The 24,946-nt window shown below is 42.1% G+C and overlaps 12 protein-coding genes across 12 annotated transcripts; 4 read left to right on the top strand and 8 right to left on the bottom strand. All coding sequences in view use genetic code 12, as the record gives it.

Annotated features, from left to right (window-relative positions):
• Positions 1-2,755: 2,755 nt before the first annotated feature.
• PGUG_05162 (ferric reductase family protein) lies at positions 2,756-4,024 on the bottom strand (the record flags this gene model as incomplete). Its single annotated transcript, XM_001483157.1, has 1 exon — positions 2,756-4,024. One exon carries the CDS (start codon positions 4,022-4,024, stop codon positions 2,756-2,758), a length of 1,269 nt encoding a protein of 422 aa, XP_001483207.2.
• A 939-nt stretch (positions 4,025-4,963) lies between these two features.
• On the bottom strand, positions 4,964-6,244 carry PGUG_05161 (uncharacterized protein; the record flags this gene model as incomplete). Its single annotated transcript, XM_001483156.1, has 1 exon — positions 4,964-6,244. The coding sequence occupies one exon, from the start codon at positions 6,242-6,244 to the stop codon at positions 4,964-4,966; it is 1,281 nt and encodes a 426-aa protein (XP_001483206.1).
• Positions 6,245-6,927: 683 nt separating this feature from the next.
• On the bottom strand, positions 6,928-7,239 carry PGUG_05160 (thioredoxin family protein; the record flags this gene model as incomplete). Its single annotated transcript, XM_001483155.1, has 1 exon — positions 6,928-7,239. The coding sequence occupies one exon, from the start codon at positions 7,237-7,239 to the stop codon at positions 6,928-6,930; it is 312 nt and encodes a 103-aa protein (XP_001483205.2).
• Positions 7,240-7,726: 487 nt separating this feature from the next.
• On the bottom strand, positions 7,727-8,743 carry PGUG_05159 (SDR family oxidoreductase; the record flags this gene model as incomplete). The annotated part of the gene is made up of 1 exon (XM_001483154.1): positions 7,727-8,743. One exon carries the CDS (start codon positions 8,741-8,743, stop codon positions 7,727-7,729), a length of 1,017 nt encoding a protein of 338 aa, XP_001483204.1.
• Positions 8,744-9,306: 563 nt separating this feature from the next.
• Positions 9,307-10,851, bottom strand: PGUG_05158 (uncharacterized protein; the record flags this gene model as incomplete). The annotated part of the gene is made up of 1 exon (XM_001483153.1): positions 9,307-10,851. The coding sequence occupies one exon, from the start codon at positions 10,849-10,851 to the stop codon at positions 9,307-9,309; it is 1,545 nt and encodes a 514-aa protein (XP_001483203.2).
• Positions 10,852-12,606: 1,755 nt separating this feature from the next.
• On the bottom strand, positions 12,607-14,727 carry ASM3 (Asm3p; the record flags this gene model as incomplete). Its single annotated transcript, XM_001483152.1, has 1 exon — positions 12,607-14,727. One exon carries the CDS (start codon positions 14,725-14,727, stop codon positions 12,607-12,609), a length of 2,121 nt encoding a protein of 706 aa, XP_001483202.2.
• An 869-nt stretch (positions 14,728-15,596) lies between these two features.
• PGUG_05156 (uncharacterized protein) lies at positions 15,597-16,961 on the top strand (the record flags this gene model as incomplete). The annotated part of the gene is made up of 1 exon (XM_001483151.1): positions 15,597-16,961. The coding sequence occupies one exon, from the start codon at positions 15,597-15,599 to the stop codon at positions 16,959-16,961; it is 1,365 nt and encodes a 454-aa protein (XP_001483201.2).
• Positions 16,962-17,197: 236 nt separating this feature from the next.
• On the top strand, positions 17,198-19,111 carry PGUG_05155 (Zn(II)2Cys6 transcription factor; the record flags this gene model as incomplete). The annotated part of the gene is made up of 1 exon (XM_001483150.1): positions 17,198-19,111. One exon carries the CDS (start codon positions 17,198-17,200, stop codon positions 19,109-19,111), a length of 1,914 nt encoding a protein of 637 aa, XP_001483200.2.
• A 753-nt stretch (positions 19,112-19,864) lies between these two features.
• RAD10 (Rad10p) lies at positions 19,865-20,824 on the top strand (the record flags this gene model as incomplete). The annotated part of the gene is made up of 1 exon (XM_001483149.1): positions 19,865-20,824. The coding sequence occupies one exon, from the start codon at positions 19,865-19,867 to the stop codon at positions 20,822-20,824; it is 960 nt and encodes a 319-aa protein (XP_001483199.2).
• Positions 20,825-21,094: 270 nt separating this feature from the next.
• GIM5 (Gim5p) lies at positions 21,095-21,526 on the bottom strand (the record flags this gene model as incomplete). Its single annotated transcript, XM_001483148.1, has 1 exon — positions 21,095-21,526. One exon carries the CDS (start codon positions 21,524-21,526, stop codon positions 21,095-21,097), a length of 432 nt encoding a protein of 143 aa, XP_001483198.2.
• A 41-nt stretch (positions 21,527-21,567) lies between these two features.
• On the top strand, positions 21,568-22,287 carry PGUG_05152 (uncharacterized protein; the record flags this gene model as incomplete). The annotated part of the gene is made up of 1 exon (XM_001483147.1): positions 21,568-22,287. The coding sequence occupies one exon, from the start codon at positions 21,568-21,570 to the stop codon at positions 22,285-22,287; it is 720 nt and encodes a 239-aa protein (XP_001483197.2).
• A 320-nt stretch (positions 22,288-22,607) lies between these two features.
• PGUG_05151 (uncharacterized protein) lies at positions 22,608-24,629 on the bottom strand (the record flags this gene model as incomplete). Its single annotated transcript, XM_001483146.1, has 1 exon — positions 22,608-24,629. One exon carries the CDS (start codon positions 24,627-24,629, stop codon positions 22,608-22,610), a length of 2,022 nt encoding a protein of 673 aa, XP_001483196.2.
• Between the last annotated feature and the right edge of the window lie 317 nt (positions 24,630-24,946).

Genomic DNA, 24,946 nt, shown 5'->3' with positions numbered 1-24,946 from the left:
TCAATCCAAAAAGCAATAAGAATTGGATTTGAGCTTGGATAGGAACTGTCTCTTGCGCAACAGAATCTCCTTGTAGAGAGTATTTGGCAACGTTAGTATGCACCTCCTAATAGAAGTAGTGCATTGACAGCTTGCATTTGCAGCATTTTTTGACGTAACAACAATGATAAAGCATGCACGGTGTCAAAATTTTGTGATTATTAATTTCGAACATGCATGCATACGCATACTGTGATACGAACTTCCATCACGGAGAAATGCTACATTGATGTTCCGTAAAGTCAAAGCATTTGAATCTACAGAAATGTAGGGTTTCCCTACATCGACAAAAGCTAATCACATAAACTCGCACTTATGATTCACATATTGATTTTCTACGCATTTTTTCGAGAACGGTGTAGTTACAGAATAGGTGAACTTCGGAAACTGGACCCAATTAGTGTATTGAAACAATTATAAGCGAAAACTGTTTAGTCTTGGAAGTTTTATTTCGTATTATAGCGCAAGAAGCCCGCTCACAGACAGTGAAGTGCACTCATGATTAATCTAAGTGCGGTTAGAGATTATTTTTGTGTCAGCTTTGAGTAATCAATTTTTTTTGAATTCATAGTTCGCATTATGCTGCGTAGTCTATGGCTTTTAGTGCTTGTGACTGTGTGTCTTTTAAAGACCGGAATAATACCAGCTGTGACAGTATACCTGATGCCTACTAGCGGGGACCTGATATCAACAAACAATGATTGGAAAAAATGGCACTTGATTGTAGCTGGGGTAACAATAGGCATTAGTACATTCATGGAAGTTGTTGATGAATGTCAATATGTATTGGATGGGGGCATTATAAACATTAGCAGATCTATTTTTTCAATCTCATCAACTACATTTGCCATGTTTATGGCTTATCGTTGTAAAGAGCAGCGGACTTTTTATGTGTCATACTTGGTGAGCATTGGGATAATTTTGACTGTATTTATCGCCACTATGGGAATACTTGGAGCCAAAAAAGGAATACTGATCGAAAAATAAACTTTAGTCGGAAGTTACTGGACTTCTATTGTCTTCGAACTCTGACTCCTCGAAAAACATTCTGCCTGTTGGATAAAATGAGTAAGTCGAAATTGCATTCAGAGGTGGAGAATTGTTCCTTTATACACAATACAGGGGCTGAAAATACTTGATAGGGTAACAATTCTCGATTTAACAGCCAATTAAAGAGTTAAAGCGTTTCAGCAAATATAAATATAGGGTCGTTTAAAGCCAGAGTCCGCGAGAATAAAGTTTCACTACTCAAAAATTTTGTCAAAACTACATGTTGAAGTCTCAAAAAGTGACTTCGGCTCTTGTCGTGAGCTGCTTCCAAAGTATGGAGTACGAATGTGAGACCTATTTGAGCGTAGTTATTCTTTGCTACACGCATAACTATATATCATTGGAACGATTCTCAAAGAGGTTTGGCGAATTGATAAAGATCTACACTTCCGAGTGCGCAAATTACATTGCATGTGTATTTAAAAGCTCAGCGAGGTTTTTGGGGATTCGGGGTCAAACTGTTATCAATGTACACCAACATGGGACAGGAATATTTTTATAGTGCGTCAACGCACATATTTCGCGCCTCATAGAATGAGGCGCGGCGCATCCCAGCACCAGATTTCTTTTATGCATCCTAGCACCGTGCATGATAAACCCCAACATCAACTCTCAAACATCCTAACATCTGGTTATAGACATCCTAACACCTTGCCTTATCCCATCCTAACACCTTCCTGAATTGCACCCAACACCCATATATAGCGAACACCATAGAAAGGCATACTTTTATAATTCCCCGAACTATATTTGGACTGCATTAACGATGCGCATTGGTGCAGAGGTGATGAATTATACTAGTTTGCTTATGTTCGAGAAGCCGAATTGCAAATAACAAGTTGAGATGAATTTGGAGGCTTTAAGGGTTTTATTGAGCGGTAGCCAAACTATGAACTTATTTTAGATTTTCCTGCTCTCGATTTGAATAGATCATTAGCCAAGGTGGATTTAGGAAGGTGCATGGACTAATATGTATATGCAGGATTGCGGCTGCAAAAAGTCAGTTATACTTCTTAATTAAATTGGCTAATTCAAAGATACGGAATTTCCTCCTTTCCCAGTTACTCAATCTCTTCATTCTGCTTCAAGGTAAATTTTCAACCATATATTTTTCAAAGTTCTATTTCTTGCTCACCAACCGAAACTTTCAGTATGAAGGTAAACTTCCTCAATGCCTTGGTTATTGACATCTCCATTGAAAATTCTAGCTTGAAGACTCGAAGCCACCCTACTAACTGTTCTCTTCATTGAATCTGAGCCAGAACTAACAATCATTGTCCGTTTACCAAGCAGCAAAGTTGCTGCTTTTATCACCGATTTTATATCTGGACGCATATAAATCACATTTTGTTTGGTTTCTCTGACGACATCGCTTTCTTGTTTAGAAGATATTGATTTGGTATCTGGTTCCTTGTGACAAACATAGATATTGACCTCGATAATATCTTCAGCTTTTCTCAAACTATCGAAAATTTCCTGTTCAAACCAAGTAAGATCGTGCTCATACCTGATGATCCAAATAAAATGGACTTTTTGGGTTATAAACTTGACTCCATTGGCTCGACAAGAAGAAACGTGGTTAGCCAACTTGATAAGAAACGGAAGTACTGCACTGATACCACTTCCAGTAGAAACAAGTACTACTTTTTCAAACGATGTTTCGTCCCTAACACTTCCACCATATGGACCATCGATATACACCTTTTTTTTGTGTGGAAACATTGTCCACTAATTCCTTGTGCAACTTTCTCGTAAGACCCTTCTTTGGAATAACGAGAAATTTCATATCTGGAGTTTCCTCGTCTGGAATAGTTGCTACGGAAAACGGATGGTTATCCAAAAATCTTGATCCAAAGAACCGAAGGTAGCAATGCTGACCAGGTTTACAAGAAACCTTTGAATTTGGAATTTCTACAAGAAAAGCTTCGGGACCTGATCTTGTCAAATAAGCAATTCTGGGACGAAGAAAAAGGGCATTGGGTCTAAATGCCGTCTTCACAAGAGCCCTATAACCCAATTGTGACATCCAGAATGCTAAGGCTCCCCACATGTAATTTTGAGCATTGAGACCCCAATTGATATGCCACACAAGTGTTGCAAAATAAGCTATTCCAAGAAGCCAATGAAACGATACAAATCCTTCGTAACATTGACGTCGAATCCACTTATTCGACAAGAGACATAAAAGACCCAAAAAGATCAACGGTGGTATTCCACTCATATAGTAGAATGCCGTGGTCATTTGAACTCTCATACTAGCTGCTCCATATTCTGCCAATCCCTGATAGATATATGGAACCACATGGACAATGGAAAGAACCAAAGAAGCTAATCCTAAAAATTGATGAGCAGAATTCAATTTTTCGTACGAAATTCCGGTGATCAGGGTGATGGCATTGGACTTACCAGCCAAGACGTAAATGAATGGAGTCAATGCCGTAGCCATAAGTCCAGCACGAATAGCCAATGGAGGAGAACCAAACCCACCACAACCTCTATACCAAAAATGCGGCACAAAACAGTATAATCCCAAATATAAAGTTGAAGCCATCATGAACAAAAGTGAGCCAAAATTTGCTGGAAGCCCAAAAATGGTACATAGGATTGGTGGTACTTGTTTATACCCGAGAAACCTGCAATAGCTGGTTGTAACATCAACAAAAGCTGAAAAGTAGTTTGAACTATTTGAACTGATTTTAAGTCTATCATGAATGCGATACCAAAGATGTTTCAACATGGCCAAAAATATCAATGAAATTCCAAAATAGATGGTATATTTGGCATATTTGGGCTGATCATAGTAACTAACTTCGGCTTGCAGCTGAGCACCGTACTTTTCATAGAGTGGAGTACCCATATCATGGACACAGTCGACGTCTTTATACCTCCGACCCGAAGGTCCAGAGATATTGAACATGATCATACGTTTGAACATTATCGTTTTTGGTGATCCTCGAGAACTTATATACTCCTGTTCTGGAATAGGTTAAGACATGAGCTCATTTTCGAGATGCTAAATTTTCATTTTTTCAATATTTGCTCGTATTTCGCATTCACCGTCTAGATGCTCTGCTCACCGCAATGGGTAAAAAAAATGACTCAATGTTCCGAAAATTGACTTTTCTTGGCTGTTCAAGCTTGTCGAGATCACTCTTACCGTTTTTACGGTATTGTCTTTTGCATCAGGAATGGCTGCAAAAAGCCCAAAACGGTATATGCGAAACGGTCAAAACGCACGATCAAATTATGGCCTCGAAAGGTTTCTTAAGTCCTATAGTTATGTCATTTCGAGTTGGTTGCTTTAAAGTGAAGAAATGTTACAAGAACTATGGCTAGGTATTTCATTTGCTGAATTCTGATCCAAAACCCAGGGTTTTTTTCTTCAGGTACTCTATGCAAAATCTTCATTTTTTGCAATTGTGAGGCTCCCAGATATTTTTCCTTCAAAATGACTTGATATTTGTCTGGAACTCAAGTCGGCAGAGCAAGCACTTGAAATTGTGGTATGGAAGCCAAATCACCAAATCTGAGCACATTGACGAAATCACGATTTCATTCACTAAGGCAGGTTTTTTCTCAAAATAAAAAAGTTCAGCAATTAGACAATAGAATAGTATATAAATCGCTCTAGAAATGGGCTGTTCATGTGGGCGTACACTACTCGTTCAAATTTATCTTTGGTTACTGCAAAAGACTTTGATTAAGGCTCATATAATAACCAAGACAATTCTCGCAAGATAACTCAAATGAGTAGTCATCAAGTCTCGGCATCAAGGTAGTTAAGCAAAGGATAACGAAAGCACATAGAGACAATTCTGTCAGTTTAGAAAGATGAAAATGCATTTATTCAAACTTTTTCGATAATTTTTTTCGACTATTTTTTTTCGAGTTTATCAAAGTCAAAAGTCACAGCATGAGAAGCACCACTCACAAATGCACAATTGCCCATATCGAGCTTCTTAACCTCTGCTTCTGGCCGAATATCAAAGTCAAAAATGTCCATGGGGATTCCCAACGTGGTACAAGCATTAGGAACATCAACCACTCCAGCAATATGTCCCTCGATGGGAGCAGTGGATAAGAACAAGTAAATTTGATAATCGTTGTATCCAAAGCGACGCAAGTACTCAATTGCTCGGATACAACATTGGCGATAAGCCGTGGTTAAACACAAGAATTTTTGATCGCCATGTTCATCGACAGAAAATCCTTCAAATGTCAAGTACCGAGATGGTCCATAATGGTTGGCAACTTCACCAGGAACATACATTGGAGATTTCAATTTCAATTTTTCAACACCTCCTTTGATGATAGAAGCTGATAGGGTAACAACTCCAGCCATTTCAATTGCTCCACAAAAACTAATTTCTCCATCACCTTGCGAAAAGTGTAAATCTCCAATGGAGAATTTTGCACCCTTGACATGAACGGGAAAATAACATTTTGAGCCCCGAGAAAGGTTCTTGATGTCACAATTTCCTCCATGTTCAGGACGCCCAGGAACTGTACGAGCACCTTCTCTACCAATTTTAGCCAAAAGGTCGCCGGTTGCGGACCCAGCATGACAATTTTTTTCTTCCGGCAAAAGAGCCACCTCTGTTTCGTGTTGATGCTGGTGCTTTTCCTTGAGTTCTGACTCTCTGGAATTCCATTCCTTCAAAATTTCAGGAGAAGGTGCCGTTCCCATCAAGCCAGGATGAACAAGTCCTGCAAATTTGACATGAGGAATATGTCTAGAAGTGGCATAAATTCCTTCAAAATCAAATATAGCCTTGGCACATTCCGGATAAAACTTTTCAAGAAATCCCCCGCCATTTTCCTTGTGGAAAACTCCACAATAGCCCCATGGTCGTCTCTCCAATGGCTGGACATCTTTAAGCTCAATTACCAAGCAATCTCCAGGTTCTGCTCCTTCAATGTCAAAAGGACCCGATAAGTAGTGGATCCGAGTCAAATCGACGTTTCTTAAATCGTCGGCACAATCGTCATTTTTAATTTGGTTTCCGGTCCAATCTAAGCACTCAATTTTGACAGTTTCGCCAGGCTTAATTGTTGCAAAAGATGGGACATCTGGATGCCACCGGTTGTGAACACCAGGATGCTGGTCACCGGATTTTGTCAAGTCGACTTTGGAAACGTACTTAATTGGAGTCATAATTTTTGGTACAATTTTGCCAATTGATTGGTATATATGCGGGTTGCTGCATATCTTATCAGTGCGCGGCACTGTCCCAATCGGGTAACGGAAAAGTGTTGGGGTGCCAAGATGCTCGAAACGTGGAGCAAGAAAACACGCGGATTAGATCGGAAAGATATGTTGCTAGCTTACTCTCGGATTGTTTTGGATTTCTTCCGGATAGCTTTACGGAAACAGAAAGTGGAGAAAGAGTGTGGAGAAAGAAAGTGGAGATAGAAAAGTTTACAATTGAAACCAGAATCTTCAATTGAACTGAATGACTGTAGATTTTTTGAGTCTCTAGTTACCTCCAATTCTAGGCTACTGGTGCAATTCGAGTTCACTCGATAAAATATCAAAAATCGAATTTTTCTGTTTTTGAGATCAGAAATACCATTTGCCAAACATACTCATTTGTGCTTAGTACCATTCGGCTATTTGTGCTATTTGGTTTTGGTTTCATTCATCTCTTTCGCTTATATTGGCCTTACCTCATCTCCACCGACGCATCTTCATGCACCCCGTACAGATGTCAAACTGCAGGTTTCTGCACGACCACGTCATCTTGCAACGGCCGAGGTGATTGGCCGATGAGATCAAATAGTCTGAAACTACAATCATATTCGTCTGTATTTGTCTATAATGCTATGTACAGCCCTAGGTTAAGCAAGTGCAGCAATTACTTGTCTCAACGCAGGAATATTGGCACCAACTACCCTTCCTTCTTTATTTCCTTCCTTGAAAAATAAAATTGTAGGCATACTAGTGACTTCATATTCCAGTGTCAACTCGCTCAATGCATCAACATCAACTTTTAAAAATTTCACTTCATCATACTCGTCAGATAATTTTTCCAAAATAGGTGAGACGGTTTTACAAGGACCACACCATTGCGCATAGAAATCTACCACCACTAAGCCATGGTATTGTATAGCATCTATTAGCTGTTGCTTGGATTTAACCTCGACTATCATTGACTACACATTTGAAAAAACGGCTGCAAACCGTGCTTATATATGTCAAGTTTGGTCACCATTCCCGATCACTTTTAACTGCAATGCAACCGATTTGGAACCGATTGGAACCGATTGTGGTACCGACTAGACCATGTCGGGCCGGACCTTCTAGTATGACTAAAGAACGGCATCGAATATGTGAGATTAGTCTCGAATATCTAAATCTCACGTAAGCACCGTTCCTTTTGCGGCCGAAATCATGACCGGACTTCGCGTCGGAATTCGGTGCAGCCGGATGCGAATCGGAACCGGTGCGAGCCGGAACTCGGCCATAATGAGCTAAAAGGCAGACTATAGAGCTAGCGAAAGAGCTAGACCAATATTTTTGGCATATTTTTGAGCAATGTGAGTATTTCAGGTTCAATTAATAAGGATCTGTTCTAGTACTAGTTCTAATATTTTTCACATGTTACATTCCTTTCCGCGTTATTTGTCTCTATTCAAACTACTTCTCGGCATCGAAAATCTGCTTGACAGTGTCAACCACAGATTTCTCCAAGTCAATATACTTGATTCCCATCACCTTATCGGTCTTGGCAAAATTCAACTTTGCTGCATTAGCAAGGTCTTTCTTGCTAGATCCGGGGTTTCCTAATGGGATATTCTTTGCTTTTGCTTTTTCAGGAAAGTTCTTGTGAATAATATCAAGGAAATCTTGGAACGTGAACCGGCCATCGGCCAACACCAACCGCTGGTTCTTTGCATCTTCCTTTTCAAAAGCAACCAAGTGCGCCTCAGCAACGTCTCTGACATCAATGTAGGGTCCGGTATAAGTAGGAAGCTCTTCACCAGGCTTCAATTTGAGCGCAGCGTTGATAAGCTCAGACGAAGTGTTGAGACTATCTTTGATGTCGGAATCAAATGCTTGTGGTCCAAAGACGTAGGTTGGATTGACGGAAGTTAACACAAAGTTGGGTTTTGATTTCTCAACAAAGTCCCACGCAGCCTTTTCTGCCAATTTCTTGGACACCATGTATCCTGAGAATGCATTTTCCGTTCCTTCTTCTCTGGTCATAGGGTTCCAATTTTCTTCGGTGTAGGTCAAGGACGGGTCCTTTTCTCTCTTAGAGTCCAAAACAGCAGCAAATGACGACGTGATCACCACATGCTTCACCTGAGGACCATATTTCTCAATTGCCTTCAAAGCATTGTTGGTTCCCTCTTCGGCGGGTTGATACAAATCCTTCTCCACGTTGTCGGTGTTGAAATGGAATGGCGAAGCGGTATGAAGGAAAACCGTCACATCCTGATGTTTCTTCAAAGCCTCGTCAAAAGCGCCACTTTTACCAATATCACTAACGATTTCGTACTGGAAAGAATCACCAAATTTGGACACGAGTTGATCGCCCTTTTCCTTAGATCTAACAGATCCAACCACTTTATAATTCTTTTCAATTAACTGCTTAATCACATGTTGGGCAATGAACCCGGTAGCACCAGAAACGAAAACAGTGGTCGACATAATTGTTGAGAAAATTGATGGGAAATTGCCACGTTATTTATAGTGGAAATGTTGCCGTGAAGTATTGTTAAGTTGCTGCGCCCTGTGCGTCGGCCCGGCCGCATTAGGTAATGACGGTATTTCCCTGCATTAACCACCGTGCGTCCGATGCAACGGACTTTCCGTTTCCAGGTAAACCCTGAATAATCGGATAATAAATCGTCAATTTGCCACTGCTTTGGTGCATTGTGCGTCGGATAATAGAATCCGGTTTAAGGCAGTAAACATGTGACTGCGGCAATAATGATGATTTAAAGTGAGCACTTCGCACTTTTTACTTAGTCAATATTAATCGGCATAAACATGAGATAAAAAGGTGAATCACGATATCTTCGACTCGGACAAAAATTATTCTCGGAAACAACCGTAGAAGAGTAGTGGATGAAATCAAGTTAGTTTCACCTTCAGACCGTACTGTGAACTTGGTTTAAAATCTGTATTATCCACAATTGAGGTACTGAATGAACAGGCCATAGTTAATGCCTTTGGCTCATTTTATCTCGTTACTAGCACATGGCTCTTTCTCATTCCTGGTCTTTTTTTGTCCTCTTCCACTGAAGAATTCCACCGATGACTGAAAAAACAACCCCGAGTCCCGCGAGGCCCATTCCCATATAAAACGCAACTCTAATTCCAAGCAACTTCAGCTCAAAAGTCTGGGGCAAATGGTCGGTCTTGTACTTTTCGACCGTACCTGCAAATCCAAGCCCCAAAGATACAGAATAGTTCTGGACCGTTGCAACCAAGGAAGCAGCGATTCCTTGTTTCGAAGGAGGAAAGTGGTTGGAAAGAATGATAATGGCGGCTGGAAAACTCATATCCATTCCAAACGGCTGGATGAGACACGATACGAATTTTTGGCCCCAGTAGGTTTGCCCTACATGTCTTGTTCCAATGATTATTATGCCCGCAAAGAAGGCACACATCGCCATAATCATCACGAAAGACAGCCGTGTTCTGCGAAGAAGATAGGCGGTGGTGAATGATGCCATAAATCCTGTAACGCTACAGGGAATGAATTGAACCGACGCAACCACGGCATTGACGTTGTCGATGTAAAAAGCCCATTGAAAGGTGTAATAGAGCCAAATACCAAAGCAGGACCATCCAGTTGCGATACATCCCAAGACAAACGCCGGTTCGCCCTTCAACGATTTGATAGGCACAAGTGGATGCTTCAAGTAAACCTCAACTATGGCAAATGCAACCACTAAACCTACTGAAACAATGAGCAAGACGTAGTTATAAACTATCTTCCAGCCCACATTGGACCCTTGGTTCCAGGCAAAGTTGAAGAGGATCAAGCCGCTGATTGCCAAAATCGATCCTATCCAGTCGAAAGGCTCGTTTCTGGATGGAGTTCCTATCTTTTTGGGGATACACAAGTATGACAACAAGGCGAGACACACCGAGGCTATTCCACACACCCAAAACGTCCACGGCCACCAAACTTTCATGGCAAAAAAACTGGAAAAAAGAGCGCCTATATTGAAACCAGACGGTGCGGCTGCACCGAATAAGCACATCACAATAGTCTTCCTCATGGACCCTGGAGGATAATAGTGACCCAAAACAGCAACGGCATTGGGTAAAAGTAGCGCCAGACCAGCTCCTTGCAAAGCTCTGCAAACATCAAAAAAGACCGCCGATTTTGCATACGCACTGAACCCACAAATTAGCGACCACAAGGCAAAAAACAACAAGCCAGTGATGTACATAAGCTTGTACCCGAACATATCGCCAAGCTTCCCCGAAACCAAAATAAATGTACCCACCGTCAGCGAAAATGACGCTGAGAACCAAGCCTGCTCACCAGGCAGATTTTCGACTCCAAAACTTTTGGCAATTTCTTGGGTAGCTGCCATCGCCTGTGCTACGGCTGCCTGCGCATGGAGCTGTCCACAACACATGCAAAATACAAAGGCTATTTCATGAAAGAATCTAATTTCGACGCAGCTCGGCACGGCATTTGTGTGAGCGTTTTCTTCATTTTCTTCTTTCACGACCACGATCTGGGGTTCATCGCATATAGTTGCCTCACACGTTGTGGATGCACTTCTCATCGACATTACAGTTGACAAATGTGGACGGCTACTCTACATTTGTAGCTTACAAATTGTCGCTGACAAATTATGCACCTTGAAGCTTGACCATCGTCATACTGCGTTCCATGCATAATCTTCATTGCCCGATACGTACATTTGCACAATGTGCATTACCGCAGTTACGCTATGGCTCAGGCCATCCTTAACGGCTTCCAGGATAGCAGAAACCATAATTTTGAGTGTCCATCAACTATTGATTACCTTCTTAGCAGCACTCAAATGAAGTTTGAAGGTGCAATGAACCAACTCAAGCCGCTGACATCTGACTAGTGTCGAAACTAGTCGTAAAGCTGCAAAGCCGAGCTTACTAAGAGCCGTCAATGTTGTTCCTTTTCCTATCGAATACTGGTCAAATCTGCAATCACTCATACTGTATTCAAACTTTCAACAACATCGCTGATATAGTCGAACAGGCCAACGTGATTCCCCACAATGTTGAATAGAATCCTTCCCCACTAGTGCCCCCTAAAACGAGCTGGAATAAGATAATAATGATGTCCGAAGTATGGTCACAACCGAGTTGGAGTAAGACCAGAGATCTTCTATTCCGACACAAAGGTGCTTATTTGAGTACATAATGGAGCAACACACTTTTTGTCAGGGGTTTCGTGGAATCTCAAACTCTTGGGGCTGTTTCACAAATATCTTGATTGAAATCTCCATACAAAAAGGATGTCCCTCATTGTCGATGGTTTTCACCACCCACCTCAAACTTTAGCAATTACTGCTATCAATTTTCAAATATAAGGATAATAGGTACTCCCATTGCTCTTTTCAATTTCCAGTGATTGTTCCACTTTTAATAATCTACGTAGACTTCTGATAATTTTAATCATTCTGATATATAAATGATACGAAACTCTTCTCATTCTTCTATTGTTTTATACGCACGATAAGGCTGTCAAATTAGGTAATTCATGCACCCCACAAGCCAAGAGATCAAATGCGAAGAGCAATTTATTTTTTTCCCAAATAACTCACCAATGTCCGAGGTTGCTTCCGCTTGAGTATATGGTGGTTTAGGCTCATATTAGGCTCACTTGTTGCAATGAAACTTGTAACTCGTTGTCCATTTTTTGTTCACGACCGTCGCTACCTAAATGTTATCCTAATCGCAAGTCAATGATGCCACGAAAAAACCAAGAAAATCAGAGAAAGGACTCAATAATTTGAAGACATTATTTCGAGCCTTTGACGATAGATGTATTCAGTGAAACATACCCTCGGCGAATCCCGAAGAGAACTTGATGATGATTCACAAAAGGTTAAGATGGACCAACATTCAACAGCCATGAAGCAAGGAATTCTCGATCTAAAGAAATACAAGCCCACAGCTAATTGATGATATATTTTGATGTACAACGTGCTATTACGAAAACTCTTGTTACAAGTTTAGTTCCGGATGTACCACGACGGTGTTGAGCCTCTAAGAGATATTCGTCATCTTCAAGGACATTCTTGATCAAACCAGAGTCCTAAAGTATCCATAATACAAAAATCTGGCTGCTTATCAAGATTCAGATGGAAAGATTTGAACTCAGTTCAGTTCAACTAAGATCATTATGGAAGATTCCGAAACCAGTTCCCATTCGAATACGTTCACACAATTCACTGAGCTAGATTCTTCAAGAAGGCAATTTCTTGCCTTGAAAAGAGACTTACTCAATCTTCCTCGCTTGAAATGGGGAACTGGAATAACGTTTATTTGCACTTTTCTATTTACTCCTTGAGACACTTGGCGTACACATCAGACAAAAACGTTCCTCCGACACAGTAGTTGAGAGTGTAACACTCATCGGTGATGGAGGAGTCGTTTTTGCATTGTGGCACATATGGAGATTGACGGTATTGCAATTCCATATACTTTTGGTTAAAGTCAATGTTGGAAGTGTCGTTCAATTTCGACAAGATAAACTTATGCCAGAACGTGGCGTTCAAAGGAGCCGACTTGGGCCATTCACCGTTGGGATCATAGGTTTCCCGCGCACTATATTCAAAGTCCCATCTTGGCTCATCTCCACCATTGACAAATGTCTCGTTTAATGGAGTGTAATAGTTGAAGGTGTTCATGATGTTGAACGATTCGTCCTCCACCTCGTAGTATCTCCACGAAGGATTGTACTCGGTTAATGGGGTGATCGACTGTGAAACATACGCAACGTTAATGGCATCTTGGGCATCTTGTCCATTGGCAGAGTACAAGATTCTGAATTGATCTTGATGGGTATGGCCGAAAAAGATGTGAGCCACGGTATATGGCGAGAATCTCTCGATGATCTTGGAAAAGATGTGGGATTGAATAGGCAAGGTGTCTGTATCACCGGTTGGAATATGGGCCATAATCCATACTCTTTGGCCAATTTTTTCACTCTCCACCAACTCGTCAATGAGAAACTTCCATTGGCCAAACAAGTCTGGTTCTTGCGACAAGTTGATGTATGCCCACAAGTTCTTTTGGTAGTAGGCGTTGGAGTTGAGAGAAATCACCTTGAGTCCCCTTTTGGTCACAGTGGAAAATCCAGCGTAGTGGGTCTTCAAGCTGTTGGTCATATTCTTTGGCAACCACGAGTTGTCGACCCACAACTTGGCATTGTACTCGGCATTGTACTGGAGCGTGTGGTTGGAGTCCAAGGATATGGGAGCCATTTGTCCGTATGGGAAAGTATCGTGGTTTCCCAAAGTTGGGAAAACAGGAATTCCAGGCAAGTGTTTCTTCAACACATTTGCAACGTCTCTTTCTGCTCTCTGAGTGGTTTCCAAGTCACAATGGTACTCGTCGTGGTCCACCATATCTCCTGTGAAAATGGCAAACTCAAACTTTTTGTCCTTGAAAACCTGTCCAACATACTTCATACTATTGTTGATGAGAACTTGAGGTGGGTCGCAGAAGTAACCTCCAAAAGATGAAGCTGGCAAAGACACCGATTCGTAGCCGCGCAGGCTAGGAAGATCGTAGTACTTTCCCTTGACGTAATTGCCATCTTTGTCGTAGTGGGCATCAGGGTAAAACGAGTAGTTGAAGGTGGAAGCTGCAGCATCAATTTGGCTGTAAACCGAGGTGAAATTGTAATTTTTCGTTGGCAAAGTTTCGTTCAACGACTCGGGCAAACAACAAGGAGGATCCTCACACATACCCTCGGCACCAACAGTATACCGGTACTGGATGTGGAAGTCAGAGAGATGAAGCACGTTGAAAACTGACCTGTTTTCCGACTTGTACTGTGGAGCCTGGTTGTATGATTCTTTCTTTTCCGGCCACCACGAAGAAATATCGATGTCTGGAGTTTCTGGCAAGTCACAGTCCCCTTTGGCTTTGAAGTAGCAGTAGTACTCCATGTCGGTTTCGGAGCTCATGTTGAAATTTTTGATCATTTGAAGAAAATCATTGTCGTAGAAATCGACACTGGTTCCAGATTGCGATCCCGATTCCAAATCTCCAATTTGTTTAGTCAGGTCCTTGCTGGTGGTGGTCAAGAAGAAGTCCACCTGCGCACACTTGGCATCGCTCTTTTTCTCCACACAATATTTGTACAACAAGAGCGAGATGAGGTGCTGCTTATCTGGCTGCGAATCCACGAGATTGCGAGCAAACCGCAACCGTTGCTTACAGCTGTCACATTTCGAGCCATTGGTCTGTTTTTGCAACTTTTTCAAGTTGATATTGATGAAATCTTGCGACGGATAATCCAAATCGTCGAAAATAGTGTCGATCATACTCTCGCTTCGAACAGCCAACAGCCGTGCCAGCATCTGGTACCGAAGTGCCGGCAAACCAGGAACGGTGAAACCCGAGGCTAACACCACAAACAGGGCAAGCGATAACAATTGAGCCACAAGCATTGATGGGGAAACTGGAAAAACGGTGCTGTTTTATACCCCAACGTTTCCGATTCGTGCAGCAGTTCATGCGGTGCCTTGCATTTGGCATAATATCCCACGTGCGATGCGCTACCAAAATGTGCATAACACTTCCTTTTTGGGCCAGTGATCCGCCCAAGAGGCATTACGGGGAAACCGGAGAAAACGTTGCGAAGACAATCAGGAGAGGGAGATAATTAAAGGAGAATCAAGAACTGGAGTGCAATTGAATTGGTAAGGAATAGGCAAAGATGAAAGTCAGGATGAGTCAATTCAATGGTAATGAAAATTGGATTTATATTTTGCACAATCGAATTGAGCGTTTTTGACTTGCTCGGCAGATCCATCGTATTGGTGAGATTATTTTCTCGTTTAGCGATATTTTTCGTGAGAGTGAATTCCAGCGCGGAGCAATTTGCAGCCAGAGATTGCGCTAAAAAATTCGGAACAGACGACTGGATCCGACTAGATCCGACTGGATCTAATGCTCAGAAACTTGATCCGAAGCTATATATATCACTTCATTGTCAGTTGTTGCACAATTGAGCCCAGTACCGATTCGGACTTTAAGCGACAATTCTCATTGAAACGATACGACACTATACGGAGATAATTACCGCGTGCACATGATCCATAAGATTTGATTTTTCATCAAAGTACTGAAATGGGAGTGTGAAATTGTCATAATCGAATACCGACCACGGAAGGGTTATCGTTGGCCTGTATGCCGTACCAGCCACACAGACGCACGGTCGGGTGAGCATCGGCTTTTCCGATGCTCTTCCGATCAGCGATGGGTGCAAATTATAAAAAGGTAAAGCGATGGCTACCAGTCCAGGATAGTTACCGACATGTCGAGCACAGAATCAGATTTGGAAGTTCAAAAAAAAGAAGAGCCTAAGGTCCATGAAACCGTGGATGGAGGCTATGGATGGGTCATAGTGTTCTGTTCGTTCTTGTTCTTATTTTCCACTTGGGGAGTCAATTCTGCTTTTGCGATATACTTTGCCGAGTATCTTCGAAATGGAAAGTTTGAAGGTGCTTCGAAAATTGACTACTCGTATATTGGAGGTCTTTCATTTGGAGTAGGACTTTTCAGTGGTCCACTCATCAACTATGTTCATGGATTGATAGGTACCCATTGCACCATTCTCTTGGGAAACTGCTTTCAGTTCACTGCAATGATGTTGGCAAGCTACTCCACTAAACTCTGGCAGCTTTATTTAACTCAAGGGTTATTACAATCGTACGGGTTGGCATTTGTCAGTTTACCAGCAATCCCATTGGTGAGTCCATGGTTTGAAAAAAGACGAGTTTTGGCCAGTGGACTTGCGGTGATGGGCAGCGGGGCTGGAGGAGTGGTTTTCACAATGGGAATGTACAAAGTGATGGAAGTTCGGAGTGTTGGCTGGGCACTTAGAGCTCAAGCCATTATCAGTGCTTCGTTGATTTTGATAGGAGTTCTGCTTGTACGAACCCGTACCAAGAGTCATATCTTTACTCCGTTTGATCTTGCAACCCTCAAGTGTTTTGGGTTCTGGATAATGTGTTTTTATTATATAACCTGCATTTTTGGTTATGTGGTAGTGTTGTACAGTTTGGCCAGTTTGGCCGCTACCCTTGGTTATTCGCTGCACCAGGGTGCTGTGGTTGCAACCATGGTCCAGGTTGGGTTTTGTTACGGTAGACCGCTTGCTGGATATTTTTCCGATAAATTAGGGCCCATCACCGTCACCGCATTTTGCTACTATATGTCCAGCATTTTCACATTGGCAATGCTAATTCCAGCCAGAAACTATGCAACCCTCATTATGCTTGGTTTGCTCGAGGGAACTTTCATGGGAGCCATTTTCCCCACTACAGCACCAATAACCGTTCGCTTAGTGGGTCTTCGAAAACTAAATGTTTCATTCTGCATGCTGTGGATGTTTGTAGGTGCTGCCTCCATCTTTTCAGAGCCAATTGCAACCTCCATAACTACCTCTGTCGACGGAGTGGCCCTTGCTGATGCCTATACTCACCCAGGTATTTTTGCAGGATGTTCGTTCTTTGCTTGTGCTACCGCTGCCATGGTTCTTCGAGGCTATGTTATTGGCCGAGATGTTGTCATGGCTCGGTCCAGTTTGGATCCTGCCACAACCGATATTTTAAGCGTGAGAGTTCCGGCAGCCGATATTGTTCGGAACATGATTTCGTGGCCCTCGAGACGGGCATAGCTGAGATGAATTATCCAAGGCCTAATTTATATATATGTCCTAATTGCTAATCTAAAAAGAAACCCCTAAATTCCCTGAATAACATTCTCTGAAATCCCTAATCCCCCGAATCATTCCCAATACATTATAGCTTCTCAGTGCAGTCCATCGTGGCGATTGGCTAAATACCAATTCGTATCTCAATTCTCATCTTCTCATCAAACAGAAACCTCTCCTATTTATTTTTTCACAAAACAATGGCTAAGCGTTCCAGAGCCCCAATTGCTTGCGATAGGTGTCGAAGCATGAAGGTCAAGTGTACGGGAGAGATTCCTTGTGCTAGATGCAAAAAGTTCAACATTGCGTGCTCGTTTGCAGCCGATGAACCGAATTCTACAATGGCACTACCCAAAAGATTGGCAACTTCAAAACAGGATACTATCGTTCCTGAAGAGAAAAACACTTCTCTAAACGAATACTTTTACCACAACAGCCAATGGCGAATGTACGGCAGATGTCAGGCTGTTCTTCTACCTGAGCTTTGCAATACCAGTGCAAAAGAGCATTTTGAAGGACAAACTGTTCCTTTCAAGGCTCCAAGAATTCAGTGCTATGGATGGAATATGTCTGGAGTGCACTATCTCCAAAGGGAAGAATTCCCCAAACCACCAGATCACGACTTTACTGACACTCACGAACACTTGGTCAAGTATTTCTTCGAGGAGATAAACCCGCTATTCAATGTTCTTTCTCATGATTATCAGACGCTTTTTATATCGAGTTTTGATCGCTTTCTGCTGCCCAAAGGTCACACAGCGACGCAGAAGAATATTGCAAATTTACACTCGAGTCTCTTGTACTTGGTGCTTGCCATATCGTTGAGATTCACCGAATTTCAAAAATCAGACGGACCCCAATTGGAAGCTTTGCGCTTGGAAACCGAATGCTTCTCTTATGCTCATCAAGTCTTGCAGATGATAAGCTTTGAGTATTTTGCTCTTGAAGCACTTCAAAGTTGGCTACTTGTGGTGTTATACTTGCGGATCACTTACAGCCAAAGGTCGCTCTTGCATGCCCTAGACAGAGCTAATTGCATGGCACGAAACATGGAGCTTCATACGGTTCGTGCAACGAGAACTAAGGAACCACCCGTGAGGACAAAAGCACGAATGGTTTTCTGGAGTCTTTATTCCATGGACCAAATCTTTTCCATTCAAATTGGCCGACCTCCTTTTTGGAGAAACGACGATATCACGCTTCCATTTCTAGATCAAACTGAAGTTTCAAAGTTTGATTTGCAGCCGGGAAATGCATACTATGCTATCCACAAACTTGCAATTCTAGCTAATCAAGTCCAAACGGTGAGGTCTAGTTCACTGGAAGAAATCAGTATTTTTCTGGTCGGTAAAAGTATTGAAGAATTGCACACATGGCTACAAGAATCTTTAAGTGGCTTGCTGCCCATAATCAAGGCACAAGTGCTATTGCACTTTCATGATATTCTTTTCTGCTTTCATAGTCCGGTGCTATTCAACTATGTTGGAAAGTCTTATTATTGGGATGGATACAGCGTGGACAGAATTCTTGCGGGAATGGAGGAAGTGGTGGATATTTTCGTTAAGCTTCAGGTTAACAATCTTTTGGTTAGACCTTGGTACCATAACCTTGCCATGTTGTTTTGTGCTGGTAGTTTTGCCTTGGCCATAGTCAATGGAGGCAATCAAACAGTACGAGCAACAAAGATATTTAGGTCTTCTCTCGATCTACTTCGTTTTCTAGGGTCGCTAAGAGTTTCTCAAGCACCAGAAATTGTCCGCTTTCCTATGGCAAACGAATGTGTGTGGGCATTATCTCAAGGTATTAACTGCCTCAAAGCTCGCTTCGAAAAAGAATTAAATGTTTTTCTGTCTATTGATGTTGAAAAACATAGCGATGATGTCAATAGTCACCGCTTTGGAAACATAGGAGAATACTTACAGCCTCGAGAAACTTCAAATGGCGAGGTTAGTGATGACAAAAAAGATATTGACAATGGTAATTCAGCACCCATAAGTAGCCAAGAACGAGTCCAGGATATGTTTCTGAATATCACAGGAGCAAGCTGGATGAATGAGGAAATCGGAATGTTTTTTGATGATATATTTTCAGCTGACAACTTGGATATTATATGAAAATATGAAGCAAAGATGAAGGTAACTATTAAAAATGAAAAGAATTAGATCGTTAGTTATTCAACTATAATCATAATTCAATGAATCAAATGAGTCATTATTGTTAGTTATTCAACTATAATCACAATTCAGCTAATCATAGTTATTGATATCATTAGTTATTCAACTTAATGAATACTGCTTCATTTCATTTTTGGGTGCAAATTGGAACCACGAGCAATCTTACATAAGCCAACTACATCAGTCGAAACCATTCACATCCAAATTTCAATCCAAGTATGTCTGTAGTTCCTGAAAGTTTCAAGGCTCAAATCAACCAGGGCGTCCCGGGTAATGTGAAGGCTAGACCAGATCCACTTCCTGCTGGCAAAAAAATCACTCCAAATAAGAAAAACCCTTGTGAATTGGATTTTTCATATGATGATGCTATCACCAAAACCCCAGTTGCCGGCCGTACCGGTGACGCTACCGCCGGATTCGAGCAGGTGGAGTCGGCGTTGTCCTCTGGCGACTATTCGACTGCCATTAGAACCCTCTGGTATCTTAGATTATCGACATTTTACAACGAAGATTCCGCCAATTTGTATGCGTATTTAGCATTTGCTTTTGCAAAGCTTGGATTTCTGGAGCACGTTGGTTTTGCTCTCAAGAAGATGAGAGAGAGCAGTATGGACCAGACGGTGTTGAAACCAGAGGTGATGACGGCATTGAAGAAAATAGGTAATTAGTAAATGAATTTCGCATTCTTTTCTTATGGAACAGTCGTCGTTTGCAAGTATATTGGAGGGGGTGAAGCGGATGCGAGAGGAGTATGGGGATGGGGAATCAGAAGGAGGAGGGCAAGGTGACAAGAGTGAGGAAGCTCAACAGAATCAACAAAGTGAGCAAAATCATCAAAATCAGCAAAACCAGCAAAATCATCAAGATCATCAAAATCAACAAAACCACCAAAAAGAACAAAACCAGAACCACGTACAAAACCAACAACAATCCCGCGACCGGATCCAGCCTCATCGGCGCCGACCAGCTCCACAATCTTACTCGGCAGTTCAAGTCTCCAACTCACAAAAAGGCAATCCATTGCTCAACAATTCTTTGATGAAAACCACCCCGTGGTCATTCAACGGGTCTATTCTCTCCGACTACTACATCAATGCTTCCGTTCAGATACTCTTTCTTTCATTAAAGTACCATAAAGTGCATCCCGAGTACATATGGCAGCGACTCAAGAAACTACACAGGGGATCATCGGTGTCTTCCCGTTCCGATAATTCGCTTCGAGTGCTCTTGGTGGTGGTGGACATCGATGCCTACAACGAGGTTCTTCGAAAGTTGGCAGATTTGTGTATTAAACAAGACTTGTCTTTGGTACTTGCTTGGTCGTTTGAGGAAGCTGGAAACTATATAGCATACGCCAAACAATACGAGACTTCAGCTTCCAATGCAACGTCGGCTATTCGTGGGATCAAAAGCCAAGATTATCGAGCAGCAGTTGTGGAAACTCTTACTTCGGTGCCGGCGGTGAACAAGACTGATGTGGTCAACTTGTTGGCCAATTTTCACTCTTTTCACAATGTGGTGAAAGAAGGTTCCAACGGGACCAAATTGGGCGATATACTGGGGATGGGCAGCCGCAAGGTGGAGAATATGAAACGGGTGTTCACCGAGCCGTTTATATATAATAAGGAGTACGGTAGGACTGAACTGAACTGAGAACTGAGAATTGAAAAACTGAAGAATTAAAGAATTGAAAAAGTGAAGAATTAAAGAATTGAGAATTGAAGAATTGAAGAATTGAAGAGTTGAAGAAGAACTGAAGAAGAACTGAAGAAGAACTGAAGAAGAACTGAAGAAGAATTAAAGAAGAATTCAAGAAGGATTGCCTATGAATGCTACCAGTGTCATACCAACTTTCACGATTACAAAATACATTAATGACTTTTATTTCTGTTGTATGCTTCTCTCGTCACTTTCTCACTTCTCTCACCCCTGCTCGGCTACCTTGCTCCGCAATACCATGTTGATCGAGTTCATAATATCATTCTTCTGCACTATAATGTCCTTTAATTTGGCCGAATCTTCAGTCAATTTCTTGATCTTGTTCTCGTATACAACCTTTGCATCTTTAGCCAGTTTCCCCACAAAGTATCCCGTACCTATATCCACCAAGTATTCATCTTTGTCTATGGCTCTTCCTGGAACGTAAAGTGAGCTTGTAAGTGGTACTAAAAGCTCCGAGTTATTACCAGAACTCATGCGATCGACACTTTTTATACATTGCTTCAATTTAGTGTTGGCCGTCTGTAAAGCATGCAAGGATTGAGTAAAGTGGTCTATCTCCTGCTGGGTTGATTTTTGGAACTCCACAAGTTGCTCCGGTTGGAGTTGGGTCAAGTCTATTTTCCTTTGGCTCATTTATTGAAGAAGTAATTTCGGTCGCGAAACAAGTTGAAAATATGGGCAATGATGGAGGTACAATCGCCAAAAGGCAGGATCTTTTTTCGTTGCACAAACCAAAACAAAAGGAAGCTCTTGAGGATGAGCAAGTGAATGTATGTGCTATTTCGTATATGCCACTATCTGACCCGGTTGTAGGCGATTATAAAGGGTTTCTTTATCGTAAAGATAAACTTATAGAATACATTTTGGCTTCGAAAAAGCTGTCAGAAAACCAAAAAAAGGAGCTCAAGCACATCAGATCCCTAAAAGATGTCGTAGATATCAAAGTGACCTGGAAAAATCACCAAATAGTGTGTCCAGTGACAGAAACGGTTCGAACCAAAAAGATACAATTTGCATATTTGCGGCCATGTGGCTGTCTAATGGCTTATAAACTACTCGAGAAGATACGTGGCCAATTCCGGGACCTGGATCTTGAAAATAGACCAAACAGCAGTTGTCCTAATTGCGGTCGTAGCTTCCATTTCGATCACGACGTGGTGAAACTAGGAGAAAGCGACGAAGAAAATCATCAATATGTAACCAAAGTGCTCAAGGAGTATCATTCAGGAAAGAAGAGACTCAAAGAAAAAACCAAAACAAAATCCACAGAATCCACCGCAGAATCCACTTTAGAAACAACTTCAGTAGCACCAAAAAAGTCATCCACAGATCCTTCAAACCCATCGAAACGCTCGCTATCCGATACACCTACAGCAAAACGGACAAAAGTGTGAATTACTATATACATCGTTATCGTTTTCTATTTACTTTCCTTTCTGAGTTCATCATATTGTTCTTCCTTGAATGTCAATTTCAGCTTGTTCATTTTGGCATAGTCCGAGTTGGAATATACGTTGAAACCAATACTGCCAAGGCCCACAAACGTTATACCCATCAAGCTGAGCACAGTGGCTCTGTGGAGGACGTCAGTTGCCCGTACACGAAATGGTACTTTGGTCATAGTGATGATGATCCGGTTGGTGAAAATGAGAAATGGGCCAAATTATGTGTTCTGGTTACGTAATATACAGGTCTATAGAGAATGGGACTAAATTTAAAGGAGATATCCAAGCCATTTTCCGTCGATGTAGCCATGCTGCACAAGAGCAGGGTTGGCATACACCACGTCAGGGAGCCAGTAACTATTGAACACCCGGAAAACGTTGCCTAGTTCACCCGAATCGTCGGTTTGAATTACTTCGCTGAACACCCGCAGCATCAATTCAACGCTTACGGTATTGACTGGATTTCCCTTTGCAAGTGGCGGAATGGCATTGGAGTTTTGCGTGAGAGTCTGCTCAATTTTTTGTTTCAATGTGTGTTGAAATTTTTCTTGGTCAATATGCCCTATGGGAAGACTTCCATTTGAGGTGTTGGTCAAAGTTGACGCCGACTTTTGCTTCAAAGCTTCGTAGTTGGCAACATCGATATTCACCACAAATTGTCTGGGCTGGATGCCTTTAATAATAAACTTTTTCTTTGCAGGCTGATCTCCCTCTGCATCCAAAGTCACTACCATGGCCTCGGAGTTGGGGAATGCCGAATTGACGTTCTTGATAAAGTCAACTGCCGGCAAAAGTGGTGGCCAATCTGGATTTGGACGGGTTTTGGCGGTCTGCCATACCTGTTCAAACTGTTTTTCGTATGCCTTCCACAATGAGATTTGCGTAACTTCTCCCGGAATGACGTCGGTTTGGCCAGAAGCAGTGGTGGTGGTTTCGAAATACGGCTCGTAGCAGCATCTTAGCCATGTAGTTGCTCTCAACGGTTCAGGAAATTTTACAATAACGTCGTATAACTCACTGGGGAGATGGGGCAATTGCGAAGGGATGCTCGAGTGTTGCGACCGGCGTGACAAGCTGGCCACGGGGACAGCCGGAGCGCCACTAAGTGGGAGGTCTTGGACGATAAGCCGTGGGAGTTGTTTGACAAAAATCTCGAAAATCGTCTTTGTGGATTTGAGCTGTAATAATAGAGAGAGTCGCTCGCCCCTAGAAGACCTCACTGAGTGGGCGTGGGATGGGTGAAACGTATCAGACGATAAGTATTGGTTGAAGAAATTGAGGGCAGCTAACGCAAGTTCGTTATCAGCAATAAGGAGGTAGTTTGCGAAGGTTTCGAGGTGGTTGATCGTGATAGCATCGATGCAGTTATTAGGAGTTTTTTCCACGTCATCTTCGGGTTTATCGTCACGAGTGTAGAGTAAATGGGTCAAGATGGTCAAGGTGCTTACCACCACGTTTTTCTCTCTAGCCACCAAGGAAAGCGCCAAAATCTGTTGCACAAGCTGGTCGTTCTTCGTGTTATCAATGTAGTAGCAACTCAAGATCTCCAAAAGGTCCAACAAATGGTTAAAAGTTTCAATGAACTCATTTTCAAAAGGTTGAAGATGAGGTTCATGCACTGTGGAGCCATAAAGCCAGCCAGAACAAAACTTGACCACCTCGGTAGCGTGTTTCTTGAACGCTTTGGACTGTGAGAGCCACTGTTGGTTGATCAAATCTTGACAGAGGTTTCTCAATGATAATAACGCATCACAACTCTGGGAGATTTGAGCTCTCGTGACTGGGTTTCCCTCATTTATAAGAGCATAGGGACGGAAAAAATAGTTCATGAGTTCATGGCCTACAAATTCTGCACTTTCAAGGTTGAGAAGACTGGTATTGGTTGAGGAATATTCGGTTAAAGTTGAAAGTGCCCAAACGATTTCGGTGTCGATTCCTGATCTCAACGACATAAGCACCCTGCTCATCACCAGCACTCCAGGGTTTCCTGTGCCTATAAAGGAGTTTTGGAGGTGGCCACTGAGGGCGCCATCAAGGCTGGTGGTGTGCCGTGACGACGTAACAGAGATGGGGTTGGCCATTATTGGAGTGGTCGCGGTGCGAAGTTTTGTTTTGGGAGCGGGTGTGTGGATGTGAAATAGCGAGAGAAGGTAAGGTGAATGAGAAGAAGTGGATAGGTTTGAATGAGACGAAGTGGGGTTCTGTCTAAGTTTGTTGCTTTGTGCTATTTTGTGTTTCTTTGTAAGTCTTTGTGAATTTTTGTGAATTTTGTGCTTTTTTGGTTTCTTCATTTTTCATTTTCCAATGCATTTGCAGCCATAATTGGTAAGCTATAGACCACTTTTAGACCACTTGGATCAACTCTATTAACTTCAAGGACACTAACTACACCTCCATTCATTCAAATTGTCTAGTCCAGACCTCATAAAGTCACAAAGTCAATTCATTATTATTCTACAAGTCCACGATTTTCTTCTGATATTCATAGTGTATATCGACACTTGCTCGACTTTTCATATTCTCCTAGTTTTTCCACAACATAGAAGCTCCAGGCTACTTCGGGCTCGGAGCTTCGACACAAATTGAGCCACTTTACCCGTTATCTCTG

The sequence above is a fragment of the Meyerozyma guilliermondii genome, genomic scaffold (assembly GCF_000149425.1).
Source record: "Meyerozyma guilliermondii ATCC 6260 scaffold_6 genomic scaffold, whole genome shotgun sequence".
Lineage (NCBI taxonomy): Eukaryota > Fungi > Ascomycota > Pichiomycetes > Serinales > Debaryomycetaceae > Meyerozyma > Meyerozyma guilliermondii.
Note: the sequence above shows the minus strand (reverse complement) of the source record. Positions and strands in the feature narration are given on the sequence as shown.